At 52.8% G+C, this 16,727-nt stretch overlaps 1 protein-coding gene across 7 annotated transcripts in view; it reads right to left on the bottom strand.

The window, feature by feature from the left end:
• NTRK2 (neurotrophic receptor tyrosine kinase 2) overlaps positions 1 to 15,720 on the bottom strand; it is a 387,985-nt gene extending 372,265 nt beyond the window's left edge. For 5 of the 7 annotated variants that reach the window (XM_051833735.3, XM_089315550.1, XM_089315559.1 and 2 more), the window contains exons 1-2: positions 15,055 to 15,720; positions 12,782 to 13,377 (exon numbers count right to left, since the gene is read on the bottom strand). In XM_051833735.3, coding sequence (XP_051689695.1) covers positions 12,782 to 12,993 — 212 coding nt within the window. In that variant the 5' untranslated portion in view covers positions 12,994 to 13,377; positions 15,055 to 15,720. Of the gene's footprint in view, positions 1 to 11,690; positions 11,774 to 12,781; positions 13,378 to 13,925; positions 14,316 to 15,054 lie in introns of those variants that run through there. The other 2 variants (XM_089315572.1, XM_051833736.3) reach the window with 2 other exon arrangements.
• Positions 15,721 to 16,727: the final 1,007 nt, after the last annotated feature.

Here is a 16,727-nt window from a genome sequence, read left to right as displayed (position 1 = left end):
GCACTTCAAGTCCCCATTCCCTTTGTGAAGGCTCTCGCATTATGGAGATGGATGCCTCAGGCAAGCTTAGCTCAATGCCATTTAACATTCTAAATGCAGAATTAAATGCCCTTGCTCTAATTCCAAGATCACCAAGCAAGTCTGCAGTTAAAGACCGGCTGGTGGAGAAACAGACTGCTAGGCTGATCTGGTATGCGGCCCAAGTAACATACATGCCTCTTTAGATAACCATATAAAGACTATCTGGCTTTTTATTTTCAATACTTGAAAAAAAAAGGCTTTACTTTAAGAGATATAGGGAGCCCCAGGGCAATTATACAGTGACATGATAAGATCAGCATATTTTCCTATTTTTAAGATTTATGTATTTATTCACAAAGAAGGAGAGATAGAGGGAGAGAGGGAGAAAGGAAGAGAGAGAGAGATCTCCCATCCATTGATTCAGCTCCCAAATGGCTGCAACAGCTAGGGTTGTGCCATATGGAAGCCAGGAGCTTCCTCCAGGTCTCCCACAGGGTGCAGGGGCCCAAGCCCTTGGGTCATCCTCCGCTGCTTTCCCAGGCACTTTATCAGGGGCTGGATCAGAACTGGAGCAGCTGGACTCAACCAGTGCGCCATACGGAATGCTGGCAATGTCGGCGGCAGCTTAACCAGCTATGTCACAGTGCCTGCCCCAAGATCAGCATTTTAAAAAGATTACTGCCTGGGTATGTGGAGAGAGGAGGCAAGATTGCAGGGGTGATACTAAGGAGGAAGCTACTGCAGAGTGTAAGTCCAGAGATGATGGTGATGTAAACAATATTATTGTAATGTAAGGATGTATTTGCTGTCTGCTTCCTCTCACACAGAATACAAGCCTGGTTTAAAAATAAAAAAAAAAAAGGTGAGTTAGGTGAGTTGAGGGGCCAGTGTTGTGCCCTAGTGGGTAAAACCACCACCTGCAAGGCCATATGGGCACTGGTTTATGTTCTGGCTGCCCCACTTCCAATGCAGCTCCCTGCTAAAGGCCTGGGAAAAGCAGCAGAGGATGGTCCAAGTGTTTGAACCCCCGCACCTGCGTGGGAGGTCCAGATAAAGCTCCTGGCTCCCGGCTTCAGCATGGCTCAGCCCAGCCCTAGTCATTGCAGCCATCTTGGGAGTGAACCAGCAGGTGGAAGATATCTCTCTCTGTCTCTCTGTCTCTCTGTCTTTCTCTCCCTTTTCCTGTCTCTGTAGCTCTGACTTTCAAATAAAAGAGAAAGAGAGAGACCATTTGAGTCGTTCTCATCATACCCCAGATACTTATCAGTGTCAGACACAGAGAAGACCCCAATCAATATGAAGGGTCTTGGGGCCAGTGGGCCAGTGCTGTGGGTAGCAGGTTAAGCCCCCATCTGTGGTGCCAGCATCCCATATGGGCACTGGTTTGAGTTCCAACTGCTCCACTTCAGATCCAACTCCCTACTCAGGCAACTGGAAAAGCAGTAGAGGATGGCCCCAGTATTTGGGCCCCTACACCTTCGTGGGAGACCTGGAAGAAGCTCCTGGCTTCAGATCAGCTCAGCTCCAAGTCATTGTGGCTATTCAGAGAGTGAACCAGTGGACAGAGATCTCTGTCTCTCTGTCTCGGCCTCTCTGTAACTCTGCCTTTCAAATAAATAAATAAGAAAGAAGGGAAGGAAGGAAGGAAGGAAGGAAGAAAGGAAGGAAGGAAGGAAGGAAGGAAGGAAGGAAGGAAGGAAGGAAGGAAGGAAGGGAGAGAGGAAGGAGGGAGAGAGGGAGAGAGAGAGGGGCCAGTGCTGTGGCATAGTGTTTTAACATCCTGGCCTGCAGTGCCCAGCATCCCATAAGGGTGCAGTTAGAGACGTGGCTGCTCCATGTCCCATCCAGCTCTCTGCTATGGCCTGGGAAAGCAGTGGAAGAAGGTCCAAGTCCCCCGCACCCATGTGGGAGACCCGGAAGAAGTTCCTGGCTCCTGGCTTTGGATCATTGCAGCCATCTGGGGAGTGAACCAGCAGATGGAAGACCTCTCTCTCTCTCTCTCCCTCTCTCTCTCTCTCTCTGGCTCTCCTTCTCTCTCTGTGTAACTCTGACTTTCAAAATTAAAAAAAAAAAAAAAAAAAGTGAGCATCCTGGGGACACGGGGGAAGAGCTGAGGTGACCAATTTCAGCTAAAAGGCACTCAGCCCTTCTGTCCGCAACGAGGCAAGGGACTGCTTGTTTATAGGTACAGGCAGCTCGCTCTAACGCAGCCCAAGTGCATGATGTAGCCACAAGAGCATCAGAAGTCATTTGACGGAAAGAAGAGACCAAAACTCCGTTGAGTTACTGCCTCGCTGGGATGTGAGGCTCAGGGACTGCTCGTTGCAATCTACGTATCAATGCCTCCACGGCTGGACATGTTTAGATGTACAAGCCTCAGTCTCTCTCACCAGATACAAGTCATGTAGGAGCTGCTTGTCCAGGCAGAGTACCCCATTGCTGCGTAGCCTCCCAGGATCCTCAGTACTCTGTGGAATTGAACGAACGCTTGCGCGAACTCTGAGTTAGACGGCAGCCAACCCACAGAACAATCGGAAAATGAGCGACAAGTTATGTCAGCCAGGGTGAAAAGGAAAGTTGAGGGGCTCAAGGGTGAGATTTGATCTCAACGAAGGCTTCTGCTCTGGTGGTCACAGAAGGTAGAGACTGGCCCTTAGAAGCCCCATCCACAAAACTGCACCAGGACCGTGCTGAAAAATTTACACACACACGCACACAAACAACACATATAGTGGCAGGTGTTCTGACCAGATACACACATCTAAATTAGCTTGTGCAATGGCATAGAGAGAAGGTACAGTGCTCATTTAAAAAACCATCCCCCCCAGCAAGGGGAAAAAAAAAAAAAAAAGGCCTGTTTCTATTAGTGGAAAGCCATGGAAGGAACTGGCCAGCCAGCTAAGGAAGTACTAAACTGTCGGGCCTGAACTGCAGGGTTGGACTTAGGGCAAACCCACAGAGGAGACCTGTGCTGCTTCGTCACCAACAGTGCTAGGGCAGGCTCTGGAGGCAAGCGGCAGGCCAGACCAAAAAGGCAAGGCCTGTGTCTGCAGCCGGCTGATTCAGAACCAGGGAACCTTCCAGGGATTAGCACCCAAGGGTCTGAATCCCTTCTTAACCCATTTTCTGTTATTGCCCCAAGATGCTTGGGGCTGGGTAAAGCATAAAGAAAAGAGGTTTGCGTGGCTCACAGTTCTGGAAATCTGAGAGCATTGGCACCTGCCTCCTGGCTTCTGGGCAGAAGTGAGAGGCACAAGTGTGAGAGAGGCGGGGAGGGGAGGCTGACCCACTTGACTGTACAGCTCTCTCTTGCAATAAATCATCCAGTCCCATAAGGCCTAACTCAATTCTGTGACCTAATCCAGTCTCCAGAGAACTAACCAGCACTCTCTAGAAAGACATTAATTGGTTCATGATGGTAGTACCCCAGCGATCGACTCACTTGCTTAAAGGCCTTAGCTCATACTGGTCCCACGATCTCTCTCACTGCTATTACATGAGTCTTTGGGGACAACTCATATCCCAATCCTAGCAAACCCCTCGCCCTTTCTCCCTGCCTGGAGTTTCCTGCGGTATTTGAATAGCAGTTTTGCATACTTTTCCATCTCTCTGAAGTGGTTAACTTATCAAGCCCAAGCTCAGCTGCAGCACTGGAATACACCACCCAAGAGTTTTTCAGAGCTGGATCGGAAGAGGAGCAGCCGCCGGGAGCCGCCGGGAATGCCGGCGCTTCAGGCCAGGGCTTTAACCCACTACACCACAGCGCCGGCCCTCCTCCAGCCTTTTCCATATGGGCGCCGACTGGTTCCATCCTGTGACCCAACCCCACCTCCCGAAGGCCCCACCTGCCAACGCCACTGCACTAGAAGTGGCCTTTCCATACAGGACTTTCGGCGGGACAGACCCTAGCTCCAGGGGTGCAAGAAGAAATATCCAAGTAGCATAATAGTCCATAATGTTCTTAGAGTTTGGGCAGGGTAGCTTTGCAGCGCAACAAATGGCAAACTGTAAAGAGTGCTTGGGGGCTGGCGCTGGCGCTGTGGTGTAGCAGGTAAAGCTGCAGCCTGCAGTGCCAGCATCCCATATGGACACCGGTTCAAGTCCCGACTGCTCCACTTCCCATCCAGCTCTCTGCTGTGGCCTGGGAAAGCAGTGGAAGATGGCCCAAGTCCTGGGCCCCTGCACCTGCGTGGGAGACCCGGAAGAAGCTCCAGGTTCCTGGCTTAGGATCGGCGCAGCTCCAGCCTCTGAAGTCAATTGGGGTATGAAGCAGTGGATGGAAGACCTCTCTCTCTCTCTCTCTGCCTCTCCTTCTCTCTCTGTGTAACTCTGACTTTCAAATAAATAAATAAATCTTTAAAATCAAAAAGAATGCTTGGTTTCGACTTTGTTATGTTTGTCTTAAGAGGAGCTTGATTTCTTCATTTTTTTTTTTTTTTTTGACAGGCAGAGTGGACAGTGAGGGAGAGAGACAGAGAGAAAGGTCTTCCTTTTGTCGTTGGTTCACCCTCCAATGGCCGCCGCGGCCGGCGCGCTGCGGCCGGCGCACTGCGCTGATCCGATGGCAGGAGTCAGGAGCCAGGTGCTTTTCCTGGTCTCCCATGGGGTGCAGGGCCCAAGCACTTGGGCCATCCTCCACTGCACTCCCTGGCCACAGCAGAGAGCTGACCTGGAAGAGGGGCAACTGGGACAGAATCCGGCGCCCCGACCGGGACTAGAACCCGGTGTGCCGGCGCCACTAGGCGGAGGATTAGCCTAGTGAGCCACGGCGCCGGCCTGATTTCTTCATTTTTGTTAATCAATCATACCTTGCCAGGGGGCCTAGAGGTTGCCCTGTCAAGCTCTCTCAGCCAGCACTCCCACCCCTGCTCACTCATGGCACGGATGAGTAAGCCATGACCACAGAAGGGAAGCAACCTGTCCCACAATGAGCAAGAGTTGGACACTGCAGCCAGAGGCCCCTCTGCCACCTCACAGCAAGGGACTCTGGGATCTATGACACAGAAACAATGCTAGTTGGGGCCGGCGCTGCGGCATAGCAGGTAGAGCTGCCGCCTGCAGTGCCAGCATCCCATATGGGCACTGGTTCAACTCTCGGCTGCTCCACTTCCAATCCAGCTCTCTGCTATGGCCTGAGAAAGCAGCAGAAGATGGCCCAGGTCCTTGGGCCCCTGCACCCACGTGGGAGACCCAGAAGAAGCTCCTGGCTCCTGGCTCCTGGCTTTGGATCGGTCCAGCTTCTGGCCATTGTGGACATTCAGGGAGTGAACAACAGATGGAAGACCTTTCTCTCTGTCTCTCCCTCTCACTGTCTGTAACTCTACCTCTCAGATTAAAAAAAAAAAAAAAAAGATAAAAAAAGAAACAATGTTAGTCACTAAGATCAGAGATTAGAAATCCTCTCTTTTTAAACTCCACTGTTTCAGAGGTTGAATTCCAATATATTTCCATCTAAATTACATCTTTCATTCAAGTTGAGAGCGGATCAAAGAATGAGCTTATCTGCTCCAGGTGTCTCTGGGTGGCCAGTCTAGGGGACAAGGCCAAGGCACTGCCACACAGGAACTTGACTCAGAAAAAAAATCCAGAATAATTCAAACAAAATTAAAAGACTGGTTGAAGAACGTGAGTTCTCAATTACTAGAAAAATTTTACAATTCAAGAAAATCAAATCAAAAGGAGCATGTACAAGTCAAGTTTTATATGTGGACTTATCTATCCACACACACATGGTACACATACAAACATTCTAGTGTGTGTGCACATGGGCGTGCCTGGGCAATTCTTGGACTATAAATTTAACACTGGAAAGCAATTGGTTCTTATTTGAGAGAAAAGGGGACTGTAAGTGATGAGTGATTGACATGTTTATTCTGTATGAGAAGATGCAGTATTATCAAAGGCACCCAAACCATTTATGTTTTCCCTGTGGACCAGATCACAGAGGGGCTGAATGTTCATGAGGGAGATGGAAAACAAGTTAAAGCCCCTGACTGTCCCCTTCCAGCGGCCATGAAGGTTCATGTGGACGTCTATTTAAATCCCCAGATTTCCCTGGGGTTGTCTAAGCTCTAGAGGCTGAACTGGAGCAACGGGGCCACCCATGGCCCTAAATGAGACATCAGTTGGGGTTCTAGCCCTAATTATGGTCCGCTTGACCACAAAGACCCAGATAAGCCAATGAACCTGACAGCCCAGAGAGGCTGATCAGACCCTCCCACGGGCTTCAGAGTGAAGCTGTAAATCTGGAAAAGCAGGTGTCCAGGGGAAAGGCCCAGGCCCAGGCCACAGGTGTGTCTCAAAGTGTGCCGATCCTAAAAATGTCCAGGAGGAGGCCACTGGCACACACGGCCCAGGAACTGGACAGACGCTAGGTGTGGGTCAACAGTCCTGAGGGCTGTTCACTGGCTCAGCTGCTGGGCTCAGTCATCACTCTTTAGAGCCTTGAAAAGGCAGGGACAAAAAAAAAGTCAGGAAAGACTTCACATTCTCTGGCCACAGGTCTTTTGCGGGCGCTCAAGGAGACATGGATAAAGGACTGTGAGTTGTTCTGCTTACACAACCCCCACCCTGAAGGTGGCGAAGACTCCACGGGCAAAGACTCCATGCTGTCCCCTCTCTGCTTTCCCTCAACCCCAGCTCCCCAGGGGGCTCCAGCAGACACGGGCTCAGCACCCCTTATGGATGCCAACTCGTAAAAGCTTTTCTTCCCAGCCCAAATCTTGCATGGGAATTGGCTGAAGAAGAGGAACACTTGAAATTGAAAAAAAAAAAAAAAAAAAAAAGCAAAAGAAAGCACTCCTAGGAAACTAAATCAAACACAAACAAACAACAACAACAACAAAACACCTGTCTTCTTATAGAAAGATAAGGCCATTGCTTTCCGGATCAGTAGTCCATGCACATTGAGTTATTTTATCTTTCCAAGACACAGGTTGGCAAGACCGAATCCTTCAAAGCTTACCCTCCCATTGCCAACACTCTGAGAATGGCAGGCTGGAGGGAGGCAGCCCCCGCGAGGCTGCAGACAGGGAGGGTCTCCCCAGAGCAGAGGCCATGGCTTTCATCTGGATGTGAGGGGAAAGAACTTGAGTCTCCCCTAGGCCTTGACTGAGTCGTGGCCTTTGGCCCTCTCTTCATCGCCTTTCGGTTTTGTTTTGCAAACAGGAAGCTGGAGCACTTCTAAGGCCCCTTCTTCTAAGGTCTTGATTGGAAAGGACCCTCCTAAACACGGCCCGGGATCTCGGACATAGCAGCCCAGTACTAAGATGCCACCAGCCACGTCAGCAGCTCTCAACAAAGAGATGGTTTGAGGGAGTTGAGAGCAGACCTCGACACAGGCCCACTTGACACCCTGACACCACAGATCCTCAGGTCGGCCAGGGCTGCCCACTGAGACCGCCGCTGATGTCCACACGGCACCAGCTCCACAGCTGAAACTGCAACTCCAGAGCCGGGAACCATGTCTGAGCATCACATCCAAAGCCCTCAGTTTACAGCCGACAAACTGAGGCCCAAAAGCTTGAAGCTGGGACTTCAGCATCAGGGAACTGGCTCGTGGGGACAGCGGGAATGGCTCTGAGCTCTCCCGACTCCAGCTTTCCATGATGCATTAAAACAACTAAGTAAAGAAAGGACTTAGTATCGATGCACTACTGTTCTCCACAGGGTCTTTATAACTTCAGGAATATTCACTCATTCATCTCCCAGATCAATATTTATGACTTCCCAGTCCCTTGGACACCCCAGAGAGCAAAGTAAGTGGTGAGAAGGCACCCTGGTTATGTGGAATCTTGCCTTTTTTAATGGCGATCGATCAGCAATCAGATGTGCAGCTAAAATTATCAGGCCACTGCAGGGCTCAGACTACTGCCATCTGAGGAGAGGTTGGGGGTGGGGTGGGGTGGGATTTGTGTTTTAAAATAGCTTGACCAAGTAGATTATGAAAATGATCAATCAGCTATTAATAGTCCAAGGTCCAGGTTTTTGTTTTTGTTTTTTTTTTTTTCTCTCTTCTCTCTCATACACATATCAAGCATGTAAAAAGTTTGCTGTGGCTAAACAATCTCTCCTACAAATCCTCCCATTGATTTACAGGCATCAAGAGGGACCCAAAAATTGGCATTTTGAACCTACATGGAGCTCTCTGGAGAGAGTGCCATGGTGACCCTGAAGGACAATCAAAGCATACAGCATCCCATAATGGTGTGATAATATTTCACTCCCTAACAAACAGGCAAGATGAGTGATGAGTTAAAACTGGAGACACTTGCTTTGGACTGAAGGAAAAAAAAAAAAAAGAAAAGAAATTCAAATCCCCTTCCCCAGCTAAACAAACACTCTTAGGTTTTCCAGTCCTATGACCTAGATATAGTCAAAGAGATCATACAGAATGTTCCTAGGGAAAAAGGGACCTCCACTCTCAGCTGTTCGGCCAATTCTTCAGCTCAGACAAAGTCTTTACAAGGGAGCAGTGAAGTAGACACAAGCAGAGGACCAGTGAAAGACCTTAAACAGACTACACTCGGCGCTAAGGAGCTTCGACCACGTGGTGTCAACCTCCCATTACTTGCTTGTAGCAACATATAAGCCAGGCAATTCTCTTAACTCTAGTGTTCTGAATTCCCACAAGGAAATATCACTTTTCACAGAAAGAAAAAAAAAAAGCAAACACATTTTCCTGTATTGTCAATGATGGGTGGGGGGGGGGGGAGGAGGGATAAAGTGGGGTCAGAAAGGTCACGGGGACAATTGTTGTACTCCATGTAAAAAAAAAAAAATTCTCCATACTGCGGAGATGGAAAGTACGAGATGGAAAAGACACCACGTGGCTGGGCTGCGCTGAGCGCTGTAAGAACCCACACTCTGAAGCCAGCATGTTTTCAGCTCTGGCTTGCAAACTGCATTAAATAATGAATGATGTAAATTAGACTGCCTTATTTATTAACAAGTCCAGTGTGGCTTATGTAACCACACTCGACATTTAAATGCATGGTTCTTAAATGCATATAAAGCACAACCAAAGTCCCAGAACCCCCAGCGGAGGCGTTCAGAAATAAACAGCAGAGTAATAAAAACGGAGGCCTCTCGCTGGATCCTTGTCAATGCCAGGGTTGCTTTTTTTTTTTTTTTTTTTTTTTTTAAAGTACGATTAATCACGATGGCAAAGCTTATTAAGGTGAGAGGGCCAAAATCAATGTATTAATGGCCTAACATTACAGCTGCTTAACCAGGCCAACAATAAATTGCACGTAGAGGCGCTCTGACAGTAGAAGCTGCAAATTCTACTTACGTGTGCTAAGCGGAAAAGTGTCAAATTTTCCCCAATATCACTCCCCCAAATTGGTGAATGTCACCCAGAAATTCATGAAAAGACTCGTCTAAAACATGTACTTATAAAACTGCAGCCTTTCCCCTAGCCATGTCGCTAGACTCAGCACCACTGAACTGTGCACTTAATGGTTAAGATGGGGCATTTTACGTTACGTGTTTGTCAGCACATACAGAAATAAATGCACAATTTATTTCAGCCATGCCTTTTATAGGATGCACAGAACTTGTCTTTTGCAACGCACTCTGGCACTGGAGGGAACTGGGACCTCCATGGCCTGTTACATAACTCTGGGCCACGGGCTTCACTCTTGAATGCCACTTACACGTGACACTGGGACTGTTTTTAACTTCCATTTAGCACTGCCCTGTTCTAATCATTTCCAAAGCTGTCACTTCAGCAGTGCAGTTGCTGGGCAGATATGAGATATCTCTACAGATAAGAGAGACACAGACGGAGATCTAGCACGTTAGTGGGCAAAGGGCACAAGACAAGAACTGTGATGGGGAGACTTTTAATAAAATAAATTCCAGCAATGAGGCTGACAGCAAATGGTCAGATTAGCTAAAAATCTGCATATAGGGGCCAGCGCTGTGGCATAGCGGGTAAAGCCGCTGCCTGCAGTGCCGGCATCCCATATGGGCGCCAGTTCGAGTCCTAGCCGCTCCACCACCCACCCAGCTCTCTGCTATGGCCTGGGGAAGCAGTAGAAGATGGTCCAAGTCCTTGGGCCCCTGCACCTGCGTGGGAGACCCAGAAGAAGCTCCTGGCTCCTGGCTTCAGATTGGTACAGCTCTGGCAATTGTGGCCAATTGGGGAGTGAACCAGTAGATGGAAGACCTCTCTCTCTCTCTTTCTCTCTCTCTCTCTGCCTCTCCTTCTCTCTCTGTAATTCTGACTTTCAAATAAATAAATACATCTTTCTAAAAAAAAAAAAAATCTGCACATAACAATGTACCTAACTACCTCCTGATTAATCTGGGCACCTATTTTTTGAATGTCTTTCCACTGGGTACAGTGGTTCCAGATAGAGATTAGATATCTATAATAAAGCAAGAACTAAGTTTCAAATCCCCACTTTGCCCATCACAGTCGATTTATTTACATTATCCCTGTTCAAAAAATCCGAAAGCTGCAACTTCAGCTCCACACCATTAAACCAGAACTTTAAAACAGGTTATTTTAGGAACACCACTGGGACTAATAACAAAGTTTAAAAAAAAATGTGTACTTTGGTTCCCACTGTAGCTGGTACCCACTGGCCAAGAATTTAAAAGCTGTTCCAGCAAATATTAATATGTAAGAAAGGGAGCACAGATGGTGTCATACAAGTATGACAGCGAAACCAGCTCATCTACTGATGTCATTTGGAGATCAAAAAAAAAGCAGAATTCAAAAGACTTCGACGAAGGGCTCTGCCAACAAGCACGGCCATGGGTGTTACAGAGGAAGGTGGCAGGACACCCAGCGGCTGGAGGGGACAGGGTAGAGGAGCACACTTCCTGCGGAGGCTCCATTTCCCAGCCTGCCTCATTTTCCCAAACTAATTCCTCAATCCTGCACACCCAGCCCTACACACCTCTCAACTCCCCCAGTCCTACTGGGCTTTCAAATCAAAAAGGAAAAAAAAATCAGAGTAGAAATTAGGAGTGGCGTGATAGAATGACTGACTCCGACAAACACTTAGTCAATTTTTTTTAACTCCATCTGAAAATCACTGACCATCAGATACGAGAGAAGCAACAAAATGTTTGTTTTGAGAACAGGTAAAAGAAAGCTCTGTTCTAATCTACTGAGTTCTCATATCAGGCAGAAAATACCAGGCAGGTTTGAAACAATTTTTTTTTTCAATTTAAAGACAGTTTTTCTTTTTTTTTTTTCCAAGCTGATGGCCTTAAAGTGAAAAAAAAAAAAAAATGAAGTGAAAATGATTGATTAGCCCTATCTCATTTCTTTCATTATACATCTATCATCTTATACAGGATTTCAAAACCAACCACACCAAAAGCAAAACAGAATAGTACTAAGAATAGTACTAACTGTGTCCATGCACGCTGCGAATCTCTGAACTCTGTGCGGCCCCCTCCATCTGACTCCTGACACCCCATCTCCTGAGAAAGACACACCGATTCCGACAAAGGCCACAGACACTTTGGCTCAGCCTGCAGAACCCCGACTGGGCCCGGCGCAGGGCCAGCACAGTGGGGGCCCTACCCTTCCTCTCCTGCCTGGCCGCTGAGCACTGTGCCAAGAAGACTAAGCTGTCTTGTGGTTTCAGCCCTGGGCCTTTCGTTACCAGCGGAACAGGCAACGGGGACCAGTCCGGTCTCTTACTTACAGTACAAAACAGGTTATCTCCATCACCTAGGCTGCAGGAACCATGGTTGTGCCTGTTCTGTGTGTGGGGTGGGTGGGGGTGGGGGAACATGCATGCGCACTCGCCAACCGGAAGGCCACAGCCCGAGCCCTCCTCAAAGGCTGAACACCAGCCTCGGTCAGGAAAACCGGCACAAACTTTGCCTCCCTCTCCCTTCCAGGGGACAGATGAAACCTCGGGGTCACAAAATACAGGCCATGGTAAAGCGCCATCCATCGCTAGGAGAGGTAGCACAGGACAGCAGGCGACAGGACCGGTGAGCTCCTGTTCGGGAGCCAGGTAGGGAGGGGACAGAAACACACATCTCTGCTGCCCCATGCAGTCAGACTCTTCCAGGGCCCCAGGTGGGAGACAGCACTCATCAAAGACTACACCCTGCTTTCTGGTCCAACCTAGGGGCTTATTCCATGGGCAATTAAGATTCCCCAGCCAAATGGTCTCTGGGAAAGAAAAAACAATCAGCTCCAAATTAAACCAGAGTAAGGCTCTCAGGCTCCCAAGGACCGCACTCCACACTCAGGACTGCTCTTACAGATCATTTGCAAGGCCATCTCTGCTCCAGGAGATTCCAAAGGGAAACTGATGAACTCCAACCCTCAGAGAAAGAGGTGAAGGCAAGAGACTCCCGGAGACGTCAGAAACTTCATAATTTTCACCTCCTTTCTCATGCATATTTCTGGGACCCTGCCTAACACACCGTCCCAGTGGTGCTCCATGAATTAAAGGCGTCCAAAGCAAACTTACAGCAAAGGGGAAAGCCAAAGCACAGCCCAGCACAGCTTTGGAATATAAAATACCTTATGGGATGCCTTCCCACCAGGAATATAAGTGCATATATATATAGAGAGAGATAGATTTTTTAAAAAATAAGCTTGACATATATACCTAAAAACTTATCTGAAAGTGTCCCACTTCGCCCGTGCTAGACAGGCTCCCGCTGGGGGAAATAAGACAGGTAACGGGGCAATGGCCCAGCACCACGACCTGGCCCGGACCCACCCGGCCAGTGAGCCCATGGTGGGGGGGCGGTTCGAGGAGAGCAAAGAACTCACATTTCGGTGATGTTCTCCGGGTCTGCACTGTTGGGCTCCAGCCTGGGAAACGCCATGAGGCCGGGCACAGGGTCGCTGCACCAGATCCGAGAGGCACTGCACGTGCAAGACGCGGGACAGGCGACAGCGGGCCTCCACAAGCCCAGCGCCAACCAGCAGAAGCTCCAGAGGCGCGCCATGGTGGGTCCATGCCACCTCGTCCACAGCGACATCCCCAGCCGCCTAGGGGGTTAAGCCCAAGTGTGGGTCCCCGAGCTGCACCGGCGGCAGGCTTCCCCGCTCCGCCGCCCGTGCGGGGAGGCCTTGCCCGCGCTCGCCGCTCTCCGGGATTCCTCGGTGCCAACTGCGGGCGCGCAGAGTCGAGCGTGTCCGAGGCTCCGCGTGGCCGGGGCTCCGGGAAGTGTTGGCGCGGGCAGCACCGTTCACAGCGGCCGGGGCATCACAGGCCGCTTCCCAGGGGGCGCTACCGCCGCTCCGAGCTCCGCTGCGGCCGCCGCTGCATGGCCCGGGGCGTGCGGGGCACCGGCCGGCGGCGCTCCCGGGGATTGTCTCCGGGCGCAGGCTCCTTGCTAGGCGCGCGCGGGGCCGCTCCGGGGCTGAGGACAAACAGACACGCGCGTAAGCTGGGCCCCACGCACGCACGCCCTGGGGGCTGGGGCACTCTCCCTCCGCGCTCACCGCACCCCAACCCCGACCCCGGCCCCGAGACTGTGGACGGGGTGGGAAGCGCCCTGCTCTGGCCTGGGAATCGGCTTGCCCCGGGGGGGGATGGCATGGACGCCGCTGGGGCCGCCAACACGCCCACCCTCTCTTCCCTCAATGCTGAGGCCAAGGGACGAGAGGCGGGGAAAGGGTCCCTGAGACAAGATGCCATGGCACAGGCCGGGTTGGGGGGGAGGAGGATGGTGGGGGACCCTTTCGCGGGGGGGGGGGGGGAGGACGCGGCCACTGCTGGCAGCGATGGCTCCGCGACGGGGCCCCCCCGAATGATGCTGCAGAATCTGTCGCGGCTGCTGCCGGGCGCCGGGGCGGGGGCGCGGGCAGGTGGCGCGGCACGTCCCACCTGGGCAGCAGCTGCGGCCGCCCCGGGGAGGGCGGCGAGGGCCGAGGCGACGGGAGGGCAGTGAGTGTAGGCGCTGCTCACCGGGGCTCCGGCGCCTCACGCCCGCCGGCGGCGCCCGGGTCCAGGGTCCAGGCTCCCCGCTGCCGCCGGGGGACTGAGCGCCGCGAGCGCCGAGAGCCAGGGAGCGAGCGAGGCTCCTGCTCCAACCCAATTCCGGGAGCCGCCGCCGCCGCCGCCGCCGCCGCCTCTGCTACTGCTGGCGAAGTGACGTGAGGGCTGACGCAGAGCAGGGGCAGAAACTCCAGAAAATTAGTCTGAAATCCAAAAACACACACGCTCATACACACACAAGCCCATCACACCCTCCAGACAAAAGCCACGGGGAAGGGAGGGGAATCTGGGGGCGGGCGCGGGGAGGGAGGCACCGGCGCCGCCGGCCAGGAGCCGAGCGCAAGCAGCCGGTGGGAGCCCGCACAGGCGCGCACACACGCGCGCACAGCCTGCCGTGGGGACGCGCGCGTGCGCGGGCCGCGCCGCGCCGCGGTTCGACGCCTCCGGGTCCCCGACCCTCCTACAGAGGCCGTCCGTCTCCCATTTGTAGACGGGGGACAGGGCTGGGTTCCGCTCTGAAAAAATAAAATTAAATTTGAAAAAAAAAAATGCGCTGATGCTTATTGTTGGAATCCCCCACTCTCCAACCCTGCTGCGTTCTCCTTTGCCCACCCTGCCCAAAAAGGGTCGGCGAGCTCCGCTAGCACGGAATGCACAGCTGTCAACGCCAGGACCTGCTCTGCTCGGGGAGCCAAGGATCAGCGCCCCCCCCCCCCGCGCGCCCCGTTCCGGGTCACCTATTTGGGGATGGGTTGTTTGGGGAGGGAGTGGGGGGGAGGTCTTCTCCTGGGTGCTTTTGAAGGGGGAGGTGGGGTGGTCTCCAAACACAACCGGAGCTCCCTAAGTGGGGGGTCTTTCTCCTGGGGTTTTCTGCCACCACACGCCCGCGAGAGACGTGTGAGAGGTAGGGAACGCGCGTGGCGCGCTGGGCTCCGTAACTGCGCGGCAGCCACGCCGGCCTGTCCGATGCGTTGGCGCCGCGTCATGTTCTCTCATGCTTCCACCTGGCTGGCCGCAGCCATTCCCAGACCGTCGCTTCACTCCCCCACGAGACCCACCCCCACGCGGGGCACCCCGAGCCCGCGCGCCCCTGCCGTACCTTGCGCGTGTGCGGGTGTGCGCGGGGGTGCACGAACGCGTGCCCTGCGCCCGCGCCGCTCGGAGCACGGTATGCATCCAGCTACAGAGAAGCCCGGTGCGGGCAGAGCCTCGGGGGCTCACTAGGGACAAATGAGGCGATCCGGCGGGGTCGGTGCCCACCCGTAACTGCTCCGCGGGCGCAGTTCAAGGATGGTTGCAGGCCATTCGCAAACCTGGTTTGAGAATCCGTCTTCCCATTTGCGGCTCGGAGACTCCGTTTTTTCCGCAGTCATTTAAAAAAAGGGAACTGGGAAAAAAATGCACCGCAGTGCCTGACACTAGCGAGGGCTCTGGTGCCCCCGCGCGGGGAGAGAGCGCCAGCCCACGGCCGCGGTCGCGGCGGGCGCAGCGCTGGGGGCGCGCTCAGGCGCCCGATGCGCAGCCGGCGGCGCCCGACGCGTGCGCGGCTCGGACCCTCTGCCCGTGAGATGCTCGCCCGACCTCGTCCAGCTGCTGCTGCTGCTGCTGCTGCTGCAGCCGGGGAGAAAGGCGAGCAGGGTCCCCGCGCGCGCGCGCGCTAGAGAGAGAGCGCGCGAGAGGGCGACCGCAGGTGGTCTCTTCCCAGACGTTTAGAACGATCACGGATCTGCCGGCACAGGCCTGGGCTGGAAAGGCCCGAGACACTGACAGTGACAGGGAGTGCTCGGATCTTTGGCACCGCCTTAACACAGGACAAGTCAACCTAAAGCTTCGGGGGGGGAGGGTGCGGATCCCGGGCCACTGAGCGTAACCGCGAGAATTCTCGCCCTCGCAGCACCCAGAAGTCTCGCCGCAGCCCCCTCCCCGGCCCCGACCCCGCAAGACGAGGCGAGCGGGGCTGCCCCAGCGTCGTCTCTGGGCTTGGGCACGCCTGGGTGCCGCCGAAAGGCTGCGCCGAACCTCAGCCCCGCAGCGCGCTCGGCCTCCATCGCCACGGATGGGAGGCCACAGGGCAAAGGTGTCTGTCCTGGCCGGGTCGCGCAATAAGCATTGCGCCTGTGCTGCTGGTGTCTTCCACGCGAGGCGCTCGGGGAAGGGGAGTGTGGGTGGTTGCGGTCCCCACGTCGTTCCCCCAGCCCTGTTTTTCTCGGAAAGGGCCCCCTTTGCGCCCTAGTGGCCGGGGGATGTAGATGCAGCATCTACGAGGATGGACCCCTTCAGCGTGAGCTGTGGACCAGAGATTGTTAATGATGCTGGGCTGTTGGCCGAATTTGTATTAGGATGGGCATAGAATACCTGTTAATGTTTATATCCTAAAGGATCCCGATGAATATCTCGCACTAAAAGTTTGGTGGTCCTGCTTCCAATCACCCTTACCTGCTCTACTCCTTTGTCCACAGTAGGTACTTGGTCTTTTTTGTTTTTTAAGGCCTATGAATATTTTTTTTAAATATTTATTTGATTGTTTAAAAGGCAAATGACAGAGGAGAGACGGAGATATTTTCCATCCACAGGTTCACTCCCCTAGATGGCCAGAAAACACACCATTGGCCCAAACAGAAGCCAAGAGTCCGGGTCTCCCAGGTGGATGGCAGAGACTCAAGCATTTGGGTCATTTTTGGCTGCCTTCCCAGGCACATTAGCAGGAAGCTGGATCAGAAGCTGATGGACTCAAATGGGCAGCCTGATGTGGCTGGCCAGTGTCTTTATTTT

Source organism: Oryctolagus cuniculus, chromosome 1, assembly GCF_051225735.1.
Source record: "Oryctolagus cuniculus isolate XC-2025 breed Fujian yellow rabbit chromosome 1, ASM5122573v1, whole genome shotgun sequence".
NCBI lineage: Eukaryota > Metazoa > Chordata > Mammalia > Lagomorpha > Leporidae > Oryctolagus > Oryctolagus cuniculus.
Note: the sequence above shows the minus strand (reverse complement) of the source record. Positions and strands in the feature narration are given on the sequence as shown.